The sequence below is a fragment of the Alosa sapidissima genome, chromosome 15, assembly GCF_018492685.1.
Source record: "Alosa sapidissima isolate fAloSap1 chromosome 15, fAloSap1.pri, whole genome shotgun sequence".
NCBI classification, from domain to species: domain Eukaryota; kingdom Metazoa; phylum Chordata; class Actinopteri; order Clupeiformes; family Clupeidae; genus Alosa; species Alosa sapidissima.
This window is the reverse complement of record NC_055971.1, coordinates 26,124,773-26,138,533: the sequence shown is the minus strand read 5'-3', so window position 1 is coordinate 26,138,533 and position 13,761 is coordinate 26,124,773. Positions and strand designations below refer to the sequence as shown.

At 44.0% G+C, this 13,761-nt stretch overlaps 1 protein-coding gene across 1 annotated transcript; it reads left to right on the top strand.

Moving 5' to 3' along the window:
- Positions 1 to 468: 468 nt before the first annotated feature.
- On the top strand, positions 469 to 11,656 carry ppm1na (protein phosphatase, Mg2+/Mn2+ dependent, 1Na (putative)). The gene is made up of 6 exons (XM_042063161.1): positions 469 to 1,442; positions 3,926 to 4,497; positions 10,013 to 10,130; positions 10,222 to 10,336; positions 10,529 to 10,592; positions 10,761 to 11,656. Exons 1-6 carry the CDS (start codon positions 1,034 to 1,036, stop codon positions 10,797 to 10,799), a joined length of 1,317 nt encoding a protein of 438 aa, XP_041919095.1. The 5' UTR covers positions 469 to 1,033; the 3' UTR covers positions 10,800 to 11,656.
- Positions 11,657 to 13,761: the final 2,105 nt, after the last annotated feature.

The window sequence follows — 13,761 nt, the reverse complement described above, 5'->3', positions numbered from 1 at the left end:
CTAAGTCATCTAACCACAATAACTAACTATAACTTATCTAACTACCATATCTAACTATACTGTAACTCATCTACTCATCTAACTATATATATAGCAATTCATTTATCTACCTCATCAGACTTTCTTTGTTATGTGTGTTCATTTGTGTGTGTGTGTGTGTGTCGTGTCTATTAGGAGACAGGTAGTGTACATTGCATGTCCCAGCATCTCCGATCCTCCAGCGGACTAAAACACGCACAGCCTCCAAAACCACTTATGGGCTGGTGTTCCGCACACTATTATGAAATGCTGACAGGCCCAGCCCCTGGTGAGGTGGTCACCGAGGTAATCCCCCAACTCCTTAATGCTGCCATTGGGATTAGTGACTACTCTCTCAGAGAGAAAGAGAGAGAGAGAGAGAGAGGGATAGAGAGGGAAGGAGGGAGGGAGGGAGGCCAGGCGAGTGTGTCTAAGGATGAGCAAACAGAAATAGCAGCACCACTCCTGAACTGACCAATCACATGGCTTTGTGAGAGAATGACTTGTCCAGGTAAGCCCAGGACACCCAGACATAGGACAAGCAGTCAGCCAGCCAGCCAGCACAAACAGCCAACAGTGTCTGAGCCGGTCTGCTACCACAGAGGGATGACCGCTCCGAGAACCACACAACACTAACACCGAGGGAAAGGAAACTTTGCAACAGGACAATGGAGATGAACAAACTCAGAGTTTCTCCGCAGCATCAAATGAACTGTGCGTGAGGCGGACAGCACCTACAGCCACTGGCGAGCGGCGAGCCTGTCTCTCTCTCTCTGCGTCCCTCTCTGTGTTTCTCTGCGTGCTCTGTGCCGGGTGAGTTTTTCCCCGAGCCACAACTGAGGCACTGGACCTGCTGAGGAGTGACCGGCGCGGGCGCAGGAGGCAGAGGAGGACCGGCCCCCTAGGCGAGCGGTTCGACCCCAGCGGGGGCAGGAGAAGCCGCAGTCGGGGCAGGAGAAGCCGGAGCCGGAGCCGGAGAGTCACCCGGAAGTTTGGGGAGCGTCTCCGCGGCGTCATGCGTACGGCACGGCGGGCGAGCGCCGTCGAGGTGCCGTCTTTCTTGCGCCAGCTGGCGCGCGAGACCGAGCGCATGGTCACCTTCTTCTTCCGCAGCGGCATCGGGTCGCCGCGCGACAGCAGCGGAGAGGACGAGGAGGACGACGACGGCGGCATGCCCAGCCCTTACCTGGACCGGCCCGTGCTGACCAAGCACACGGCCGAGGGCGGCAACAGGTGGGGTACGAATTACGCCATGGCGGGCATGCAGGGCTGGAGGGCGCAGATGGAGGATGCCCACGCCTGTGAGCCCGAGCTGGACGGAGAGCTGGAGGAGTGGGGCTACTACGGCGTGTTCGACGGGCACGCGGGCACCACGGTGGCGCAGTTCTGCGCCCGCAACCTGCTGCAGCACATCATGGCCACGGGTACGTGCCGCACCACACGTGCCAACACTGTACCCACACTAATCTCATGACACATGCAGAGGCACAGCACGGGGCTTGACTGGCATGGGATGACACTGAATTAATCAGTCATTGCTGACAGGCTTAAGTAGAGGCAAAAGAATATTTGGCTGTGTATAGATTTCTGAGTGACTGATAAAAGATACTGGATAAAATAATGTGCAATTCTAGAGTATAGTTTATATTGTATATTAGTAAGCTTTTAAATATTACCAGTTTGATATCAATGATAAAGAATTGTAGCACAACTTTCAGAACATGTTCAAAAAGACTTTTCAAAAGACTGTAGCACGAGTTGTAGAACATGTTCACAAAATATGTTAAAAATGCCAGGCAGGTAATTTAAAGGGATTGGTTGAGGGACAGTGCTCATTGATCAATAGATCACAACCAGAATATGTCAGCCAGAGATATTGTGATGAAAACACCTAATTATTTGCTTTTTAATTTTTAACTAGGTGGCGCTATACATGAAATAAGTGGTAATGGGATGGGTTGACATGCCCCCTTAAGACCAACATACAAAAAAAGGTGGACCTCCTAGGCCCTACGGTTCTCAAGATATTCACAGAAAACTGTCTCCGGCCACCTACAGGCCAGTTGGTGTATAGTAACATAAATTAATTTATTGTGTGGCCCCCCATGAACGGAATTCCACGAAACTTGGTGTGCATTCAGAGGGTGTCATAATGATCTTACACTTCCAATTTCGTGCAGTTTTGACTAGGTCACAGATACCTGCGATTACAACACCTCATTTATACTTTTTTGTGTTTAACTAGGTGGCACTATACATGAAATGAGTGATTTTGGAATGGGTTGACATGGCCCTTTGAGATCAACATACAAAAAAATTGTCCTCCTAAACCCTATGGTTCTCGAGATATTCACAGAAAACTGTGTCTGCCCTACCCTCCTTTCGGGGGGTCCAGTCCAGCGGGGGGGCTACAGATCAAAACGAAAAACAATGGTTCCATGCTATCCATGTGGGGTTACATGCCCACCAAGTTTCGTGCACCCCGGTCTTTCAGTGTCCCGGGAATCCTTGACGGAAATTTGGACATGCGAAAAAGAAAAAAAAAAAAAATCTGACTAAACCTATATGACCGCCGCTTTGCTGCGCGGCGGTCATAATTATTATACTGTATTATATTAGATCAGTTCAGTTTGTTGTCTAATAAGAACTCCAATGTCAGTGCGTGCGAGCTTAGATGCTGCACACACAAACAAAAACAGACAATGATGAACAGACAATGCTAAAGACAATGACTGCGCAGCGGGCGTTCTCTAAGGTCACCCGAAACTCTCCATGGGGTCCTTAAGACAATTGCTGAGGCATGTGTAGGATCACTTAATCCTTTTTTCAATTAGCAGGCACATTGCAACACTCTAACTGGCAAAGGGCAAACTCTTACCGTCGTGCCAACAACCCCAATGAGAAATACAGCATTGTCATAAACTGTTTTGAGCAGTCAAAACTTGGTTTATGTGTGCAGACAGACATTCGGATTATCTAAATGAAATCTATTGGAAATGTATGTGTTACTGGTGCTGAAAGCTCAATTCAAGGTCTTTACCTTAAAGCAACACCGAAGAACTTTTCGCACGCACGCTATTTGTTCATCCAGCACCGGCTTTGCAAATAACAATGTCCACAGACAAGGTAGATTATGTTGCATGATTTTATGAAAGTACGATGTATTGTGACATCATGCAAGTCAAATTTGTAGTTTCTTATGTCTCATTCCATCGAACTACAGATCTGCTACCCGATCTGGCAAACTTACATAGTGCAGTTATAACCGATAGAGGGCCGCAAAGCGAATGCAGAAGTGCCCTTCACCCTGTTACAAGTTGACAACCACTGAAACAATTTTGGAAACATTATTTTAAAGGTACAAAAACTCTTTGGTCTTGCTTGGACATATTTGGTAGTACTGGTAGACTACGCAACTGTAGTGACCACCATCTGACTTTATATGGCTGATGATTTTATCCAAATCGACTTATTATGTGAATTATTACAAGGGCTAGCGTCGAGCAACTCAAGGTTAAGTGCCTTGCACAAGGGCGCAGCGGTGGCAGGCAGGAATTAATCCCAGAACTTTTCCGCCATCATAATCTGGAATATATATGTTCCTGATCTAGCATGGGTCTAGTCTAGTATCGTTCTTCAACTAAATTTGACTTACTGTACGTACTAGTAGTAGGTCACTACAGCATGTAGTAGAACCATCTAGTGGATCCTAGCAGAACCAGAGCCTGATGTGGTCCTGGGTGGGTGGGAACCAGAACCTGATGTGGTCCTGGGTGGGTGGGAACTAGAACCTGATGTGGTCCTGGGTGGGTGGGAACTAGAGTCTGATGTGGTCTTGGGTGGGTGAGAACTAAAGCCTGATGTGGTCCTGGGTGGGTGGTTAACTGTTTCCCCTCCTGTCCACTAGATGGCATTAAGGCGGAGGAGGACCCCGTGCAGGTGAAGGAGGGGATCCGCGAGGGTTTCCTGGCCATCGACCGGAGCATGCACGAGATGGCGCGGCGCGAGACCTGGGACCGCAGCGGCTCCACGGCGACTGCGGTCATGGTCTCGCCGCGGCACATCTACTTCATCAACTGCGGTGACTCGCGCGCCCTGCTGTGCCGCTCCGGCCGCGTCCACTTCTACACGGAGGACCACAAGCCGTGCAACCCACGCGAGCGCGAGCGCATCCAAAACGCTGGCGGCTCAGTGACGCTGCAGCACGTCAACGGCTCGCTGGCCGTCTCGCGTGCCCTCGGCGACTTCGACTTCAAGGAGGTGGGATGGCGTGCACAGACCGAGCAACTGGTGTCGCCCGAGCCCGAGGTCTATGAGCTGGAGCGCTCCGACGATGATGAGTTCCTCGTGGTGGCCTGTGACGGCGTCTGGGACGCCCTGAGCAACGAGGACCTGTGTGCCTTCGTCCACTCCCGTCTGGAGGTCTGCGATGACCTGCGAGAGGTCTGCACGCAGGTCCTAGACCTCTGCCTCTACAAGGTCAGTATGGAGCTGTGCTCTACTGTGTTCTCTGGTGCCATGTGTAGCTGTGAAAGACAAACAAGAAAAAGCCGCGCTTTGCTTCTTTGTGATTCTTTTATTAGCACACTGAAGAAGGCACTACGCCCACACACGTCTGTGCGCAGCAATAAAATAATCTAGTGTGGCTTTTTCTTGTTTTTCTGTTAGCGAATCATAAGCACTCTGAAATATCAAACAGACTGAGCGAAGCCTGTACCTTTCCTTGAGTCCCTCATGTAGCTATCCCAGAGAGGGTTGAAGTGGGGCAATCAAGGATCTTTGAGTGTGCCATAGTTTGGCCACATCAGGCCTTTGATATAGAAGTAAATCACTCAAATCCTAAACCAGGACAAGTCACATTCTGTCTACACTGCACAGGGAGTTGAACTGAATTAAAAGGTGGAGAATGATTATGGGGTGTACCATAAGGGTAGAGGAGAGCTGGATACTGTGCCATGCTCAAGTTGTAGTAGTAAACTACACAGTCACCACACGGACACATCTTATGCTGTCCAGAGGCCTTCTGGAGCACAGTTAGGGGTACAACTCTGTTAAAGGGGCGGTTCAGGATTTTGGACATACAGTAGGACCTCATTTCCAAGTTAGCAAGTGTGATATTTATCAGTGGAGAGCGTTTTCAACACGTTTCATCCAGTCCTTCTAATTGCAGAGTTCGCAGGTGCTAGGCTAGCGCAAGTCATCAGTATGTGTTAGCCTGCCAGTAAAAACAGTCTTACCCACTCCAAAGTAATTGAAAAGAATGAAATCTAATGTAAATGAATGTCGAAAGCAGAGTGCATCGCAAATAGTAGCAGCCAAAGAGGAATGTTGATAACAGAACAAGTGACGGTGAAAGAATCTTTGGCGGCACACATTTAATGTGTCAGCCTAGGCTACTACTCTTTGGCCGGCTCGTAAGACCAAACAAGTGTGTGCAGCATGCCTTTACGTAGCCTACTAACGGCGCATCATCATAAAGATACATTTAATCTGCATCACGCCCCATTTTAGAGGAAAACAAGTTAACAATATATTATTGATTCCAATGGGAAAGACAGCTAGTAATCACACGTTGACGTTACATCTATTTTTGAATTCACAGGACATTCAATCATTTTACTAACACGGCAGTTATGAAGAATTATGTTTATGTAACTTACTTATGTCGAAACTATGTACATTACCAACCTAATTTGTTTGCAATACCTCATGTTGAGAACAAATTTAGCATGTACACTTAACATAATATCCCATGCAAAACGGTTAGCTTGCTAGCTAGCTAACTGTGGAACTTCAGTATAACATAGACAATTATCTCACCTAGTTGTAGGAAATAGGCTACGTTCATATTACAAGTAATAGAATGAATGTGTGACTTATGTTTAGTTGATGTTATGACATGTAAAGTTAAGCTTGCTGAACTTAGTTATAGTCAGCCACGGGCAGTTTGACTGTGCCTATCAATACATTCGTGAGACTCCTGTAAACTAGAAAGAGCAAACCATAGGAACATGGTCACATTAATCCCATAAACACACAGATAACTCTTACACCAACCTTATTTTGTGCCTTTTATTCACATTTGTTTCAAGATTTAGTAAGTATAAGCCCTTTTCGCTCTCCACTTCGATGCAACATAGGTTTCCATTATATCAGTCATCTTTTCCCTAAAAGGGGGCAGCACATACAACGTTCAATTCTATTCGTCAGTGCGTATTGTTTAGTTTCCGGTCTAGCTAAATCTAGTGTGGTGTTGTAGTTGTTCTAACGTTACTAGTTGTTGCAACAGCATGTGAAAAAACTACAAAGTTTGTTTAACCAAAAAGAATGTTAATCTTGTGTTAAAAAAATTGACGCCGTTAAAATAGGTTTACGTTAACGCCGTTAATAACGCGTTTAACTGACAGCACTAATAAATATCACACTTCAACCGAGTTGAACCTAACTGGAGGTCAGATACTGGACTTAGATGCACTCCAGCAAACGTAAAAGAACCAAAGGCAGCTATTTTATCTTAAAATAACTGCTTTAAACTCATTCTGATGCTACACTGACTTATAATACAGTCTCTGACATTGCCAATGCGCACCCGGAATGCTTGATATTGCACTATGTAACATTGATTGGGTACGATCATGACCTTTTTAGTCAGTTTATGACTAATTGGGTACCGTCTTAGCATTAAAGGGTGTTGAACATTGATGCCAAGGGGCATAGATATCAATTCTTCTATTGTGTTTCTTATAGGGTTCAGTTCAATACATTTTACAGTAGGTTTATCGAGGTTCACTTTGTTACTCTCCAGATATAGGAGAGAGGTATAATAAGACCTTAGTAAATAAAAAACAACAACAACATAATAAAATAAACAAAATAAATTAAATATCTTGAGATGTATTTGGGGTCTTGCGTTACATAAGATTATATAACTCTGAGCTTCCTGGTCACACCTTAGGGAGCTTACGAGGGTGCATCTACGTCATGTACCGTCATCATGCCCTGTGCCAGATGACTAGGATAGCCTGTCCTGTAAATAGGTGGATTATAACAGGAGAGGGGGGGGGGGCTGAAATGGAGAGGGAGAGAGAGATAGAAAGAGAAAGAGAGGTGGAGAGAGAGAGACAGAGAGGGAGAGAGGGGAGGGAGTTGGAGAAAGAGATAGAGAGATAGAAAGAGAAAGGGGGGACAGAGAGCAGGGATTAGAGGTGTGTGTGTGTGTGTGTGTGTGTGTGTGTGTGTGTACCATCTTAGCCTTTCCAAGGGACAAACTGTTGTTTATCAATGGCAACGAGGTCACCCTAGTCTTAGCTGTCTGGTACTTCATAACACAATATGAACCTGTTGGACTGAGAGATCTCGCTGACCTCTTTTTTCCCTAGCTGATCAGTTTGATTGTCATTCAACTGCAATAGCAGTGCACTCTTATAATAAAGAACACCATGATGTAAAATCTCAACATCTGGATTGTGAAAAATATCATATTGTTCTCTAATGATTGCACAAAGTAATTGAATCAATATGTCATGTTTTAAGAAGGGCTGTCAAAATAACTGATTCATTTCGATTAATTAATTTGAGAAAAAATAACTGATTAAAAAACATAGCGCAGATTAATCGATTCTGTATGACCTTTGACCCCGAGCCGTTCTAGTCAGTAACCATTAGACTGTAAATAGAAGGAGAGAGAAGAAAATGTGCTGCCTAGATCTTTCGAACATTTACTTTTAAAAAACGGCCTGATGGTGCTGATAAAAATAAAGTGTTGATTAAAATAAAGTCCTCTGCAATGTCTGCAGCAAGGAATTTGCATATCACCGGACTTCATCAACTCTAGTCTAAAGTCGCACATCAATGCAAAGAAATAGTGTTGACATTGAGGGGAGTGTTACAGTTTTTCTCAGTCGCTTTGCTGCTTTTCTCAGATCAGAATGAAAATTCTCATAACTATTAGTTCAACCTCCACAACATTTAGTCATTTGTGCACATCATAGTAGCAATTTCTCTTTCCTCTGAACAAATTGCAAATGCTTTTGAACATGAATCAGTTGCTTTGTCATGTTAGTCAAAATGAACTCTACTTATGGATGCTGAATAGTCGTTTCCTATAAAACTAATTTCATTGCTTGAGTCATTACATACAAAATTGGTGAGCTAGTTATCAAATTCTGTCACAATGCTGTAGAATTGCAAAGAGCATATACAGTAAAACTGTGAAACGTACAAATTCAGTGTCTTGTACTCACTTACTCCCCTAACTACAGCAATTTGTAACCATACTGTAGTTTTCAAATGGCTGTACAAGTACTGTATAGTGTTGTCTTGAGCATTTTCAGGTAGTGTCACCGAGTTCTGACCTTTTTTTGCATGGGAAAACACTGAGAGCATAAACTGTCGTAATGAAAACATGACAAAGCCATTTGACTATCTTGTTCATAAACGATGGTGTCAAGACTTCTCATTTTGATGACACTGGCAGTTTCATTGACATAAATACTTGCTTTTGAGGAATGGACTATCCATTTAGAGCAAGTGGCATGCTTTTGCAGGTTATCCACTAGGTTTTGCAGTTTGCACTAATTGTTTTGAGAAATGCACTAACTGCTGTGCAAATGTTAATAGTGATGTGAGAAAAGCACCAAAGCGACTGAGAAAAACTGTAATTTATTTTCATTGTGTCCCCTAGGTTATATCTGTGGCCTGAAATGCCTTGTATGTGAAAAAAAAAACTTCTTCCCGAAGCACTTTTGAATTTATTTCCTCAGCATGTTAGGTCATATCATAGATTATTATGGCCATTATTTGAACAGTGAAAATAATAATAAAAGAGTTTTTGAACTTTAATGTCACTAATGCTGATTATTCAATGATTCATTTGAATTTAAATATTTAAAATACTTTCACAGCAAAAATTATATATGTGATTACAGAGTATGTAATTAATTCGATTACATTTTTTAATCGATTGGCAGCCCTAGTTTTAAGAATATCTACAAAGAGATGGAGGTCTACTACGATGTTGAAATGATCTCACATTGTGCAACCCATTATTAACCCAAGTGTAAAAAACAGCAGCCTGATTATCTCTCTCTTTCTTGAACATTACTATCAACATTATAAATAGTGTTATGAAACCATGAAACAGGATTATTTGATTGACTTGGTTGATAGACTGATGATTGTTTTATTGATTAATGGGTCCTTGAAATAGGATGAAATGAAACCACTTATAACCCAAAATGTGACCTCATTATGTCAGTGGGGTATACTACGAAGCACGTTAGACATATCTAGGCTATGTAGACATATCGAGGCTTGACAAAGCCTTGACTCAGGGGTATACGTTAAGTGATACTACGATTGCAGTTATGTGATATATTTGTCAAACTAGGCTTTCAGCTCAGATCTGTGCGCGTTCTCGTTGGGATGACGTTGGCCAATCGTGAAACGTGGAGACCCACAAGACCGCCTCTATTTAAAAACAATTACTTCCGCATTCATGAGCGATAGCTTAATCTACACTGCGGTAATTTTTTGTGTCTAACCTATAACATCAAATAAATCAATTGTCATCAGTTGTTGTATGGTATGCACGTCCATAGTGGGATATTTGCACGCACAGCAATATTAAAGCACATTCGAGATCCAAAATGTTAGTAGAGGCGGAGCTCCACCTGTCAGATATATGACAGAATCCTACACGTGAGAGAACTTTGTTTTTAAGACAATTGATTGGTCAGTGTGCGGTAGATTACACGATTTGAGCTATAACTTAGCACATAACCTCCTCCCGACCAGGTTTGGTTGACAGCATAAGATACCATGGTGATATAGCGACACTAAAACAGATCCACTTTCGTGTCACAGCATAGCCTGGCTTTGAGCGCAACATACCTCGCTAACCCACTAATAGAGATTCGTAGTACACCCCACAGGAGAGCTGGTAAACAGCATAACAGAACAAATGTGACTAACCTCTCTTTGTCTCCCCCTACAGGGCAGTCTGGATAACATGAGCATCATTATCATCAGCCTCCCTGGCGCCCCCCATGTTTCACAAGATGCACTGCAGCGTGAGGCCGAGATGGAACAAATCATTGATGTGAAAGTGGGAGGTCAGTTTGTCATGACAACAAGAGTCATTAAATAAAAAAATGATAGTGTTTATGCGGCATGAATGGACTATTTGTCTCCCTATCTGAGTAGAGGCTATCCAGCTCCTTCAGTCCAGAGATGAGGAACCTGATCTGCTCTTTGTCATGAAGTTCCTGACGGCCGAATACATCCAAGGGCTGCCACCAGGGGGAGGCATCACATGCAAGTAAGGGTGGCAGTGCCATGCTGTGCTTAAGTTACACAATAAAAAAACATCACAAGCAAGTAAGGTTGGCAGTGCCATGCTGTGCTTAAGTTACACAATAAAACACATCACAGACAGAATGGACACAGACAACGGGAGATATAGAGATGAAACATCAAAGCTGAAATGTTTTTGTTTCCCTCTTTCTAACAGGAGAGACTGCATAATAGCTTCGTATCAGAAACACGCGGCCGCATGCAAGGCTCAAGAGCCCATGGTGAGTGCTCAGAGCATACGTCATTATTAAGAAAACGAATTTAAGATTTCTGGAGAGAATCGAGTCCTTATAAAGACCTTGGTGTTCAAATAATGACAGGACTGACCACAAACATATTTTTTTATATGAGGCTATTTTTATGTGACGATGTCACTTTTGTCATTCCAGGACACTGGAGGCTCCGATGATTCCAACCAGAGCAACTAGAGGCAGTTCCCCTGGAAACAGGATCAGAGGCATCATGTTTCCATGGCGACATTTTCTATGCTGTTAATCCACAGATTTTCAGCTGACACCAGAAAAAAATTCTCCAAAAAAAAAAAAAAGAAACAAAAAATAAAGAGCAGCCAACTTGTACCAGAGAGCGACATTGCCAACAAACCACTGATACCACTGGTGCATCCACTTCACACATAACACTGGGCCTCCCCACAGCCTCGCACTCCAATAGAAGACTAACCTGTCTTAAAGCTCAGTGCCTGTTTAGTAGTAGGTCTGTGACCACCGCAGACATAACACACACACACACACATAACACACAAACATAACACACACAGATAACACACACACACACACACACACACACACACACACACACACACATAACCACCACCTGTAGTCTGTCAGCACACTGCTGTGCTTTGTCTCTGTAAAAGCACCTCTGATCTGAACCCCTCACACTGGCCCCATCCTGCTACAGCTAACGCTTCAACCAAAGGACTATTGAGCAGCACAGTCTTGCGTCCTCAGACATACAGTAGGAGGGAGACGTGCTACTACTGTAGCAAGACAGCTTAGACCCCTGGGAGCTCTTAACACTCTCCTAAGGTGCAGGAGAGGTGGTGCAGCTACTCCTGCAGAGCTTGACCGGTGCCTGTTTAGCACCATTACACGTACACACACTCAACAAATTAATCTACACTTAACTTTGACACCAAGCTGCGATGTTTGGAGATAGAGTAACAGACTAGCACACATGTTATAGGGGTAATGGGGTGGGGGGATAATTACGTTTAAAGCCTCACACAGGGTAAACACTTTGCTGGGCCATGTGGACATGAGAAGGCGGGGGGGGGTTGGGGCAGGCGTCACTTTGCACATGTGCCCAGGTATAACAAGCCAGGGCTGGAGATTGAGGAGGGTTTGAGGAGGGGTTGTGAATGGTGTGTACTTTGTTCCTTTTATTGTTTGTTTGATTAATTGTTTGTTTTCAGTTCCTAATGTTCTTCTCTGCTTCATTTGTAAATTTTCTTGTTTCCTAAACTGTAGAAAAGAAAGAAAAAATATAAAATATTTATTTATTAATACATGTTTAATGAATAAAATATTTTAGTAATGGACTCTTTGAAATTGAGCTCTTTGTTTCAATCACTTCAAAGTGCTATTGTCTGACATCATCTGACACTTTCAGACACATCCTCCGCGGATCTTTGTCAAACGGAGGTCCGACCCTTCGGGTGATTCAGATATGGTGCTTACATGCGGACATTATGCGTGAACGACACCGACGCACATGAACAGAATCTCCGCGTGGTTGAACACGCACATGAACAGAATCTCCGCGTGGTTGAACACGCATGAACAGAATCTCTGCTTGGTTGAACACGCACATGAACAGAATCTCTGCTTGGTTGAACACGCACATGAACAGAATCTCCGCATATTCTTCGCTTACATAATGTCTGTCCGAAATACTAGGAGGGGAGTAGTGTAAGATCCTGGTCGGATTTCCAAATGTCTGGTTTGTTGTTCAGATATATAGCCCCACCGCTTGACATCCGCAAAACATGCGGACTTACTTTTCATGCAGATCTTTCGTTCATTTTAGAACTAGTGCAGTGCCCGTTCAAACATGCTATTCCTGTAGCCCAATTACATGCCTGCAGGTAAGCCTGCTTTGAAAATAGGATAGGGAAAAACATAATTCCAGGTAGGCCTAAGCATTCAATAATGAATAGGCCTACAGATAATATAATAATATAATAAATGTGAAGTGAGCAGAATTTCACATCACACTCTGTCTACCACTCGTTGCTTGTCGCTTTGCATGTGTGGCATTCTGATACGTTCTTTAATTCGGGACCATCATCGCTCGTTTCAATTTAGAAACCTTGCAGTTGGAACTTTGCTCGTTTGCTTATTCAAAGTCTAAAGACAGTCCAAAGTAGCCTGGGCTAATCATATAGCATCACACTCTGTCTGCCACTCGTTGCTTGTCGCTGGTTATGCTTTGCATGTGTGGCATTCTGAGACGTTCTTTAATTCGGGACTATCATCGCTTGTTTCAATTTAAGCCCTTGAAGTTGGAAATGTCGTTTGCTTATTCAAAGTTTAAAGACAGTCTAAAGTAGCCTGGGCTATTCGAAGTGTCCATTTCGGGCCCCTGGGCCCAGATGTATTAAAGGCCCCCCACTTATTGTCGTATATGTGGGAGGGGGGTTTGGGGGTCCTCCCCCAGAAATTTTTCAATTTTTTTGATGTGATTTCCTGGTGCATTTTGGGGATGGCCAATACTAAATTTAATCAGATTCATAGCCTTCATCCTGATTTGTTGATATTGAGCCAATGATTCCATGCAAAGGCTTGGGCTCCAGGGCCCCCTGACCCCTTGGGCCCCTGGGCCTGGGCCCGGTAGCCCGTGCAGTAATCCATCCCTGCCTACTGGTCGGGGTTCGAACCGGCAACCCTCCGGTTACAGGTCCGAAGTGCTAACCAGTAGGCCACAGCTGCCCCTCGCCCTGGGCAAACAACCTTCTTGATCATTGTATCACACCTGCCAGGTAAGATCAGACATGTTAAGTTTTTAACCGTGTAACCTACACTGATCCAGCTCTGCCAAAATCCTCACTGGTAGCTTACAGTACAGTGGTGTGTGGGAGGGGGAGTGGCTAGCTGCGAAAGCCAATGTGCTTCTTTTACCGATATATTTAACGATATCTTTTGCATTTCTTATTCAAACAACGTCAAATTTGGCACTGCACTTACTCATGGCCATAGCAAGACCCCTGCCAAATTTCCCTCACGGGATCAAAAAAGTATATATACTTATACTATATACTTATACTGCCAAGTTTGAAATCAGTCTGACAAACGGTCAGCGAGATATGCGTGCCACAGACACACAGACATCCAGACACACAGACGCTTCTTGCATTACAGATAGATGTAG

Coding starts and splice junctions, on each gene's coding strand:
- ppm1na (XM_042063161.1), top strand. CDS start 1,034: ATGCGTACGGCACGGCGGGCGAGCGCCGTCGAGGTGCCGTCTTTCTTG. Junction 1,443..3,925: donor GCAGCACATCATGGCCACGG/GTACGTGCCGCA, acceptor CCTGTCCACTAG/ATGGCATTAAGGCGGAGGAG. Junction 4,498..10,012: donor TAGACCTCTGCCTCTACAAG/GTCAGTATGGAG, acceptor CTCCCCCTACAG/GGCAGTCTGGATAACATGAG.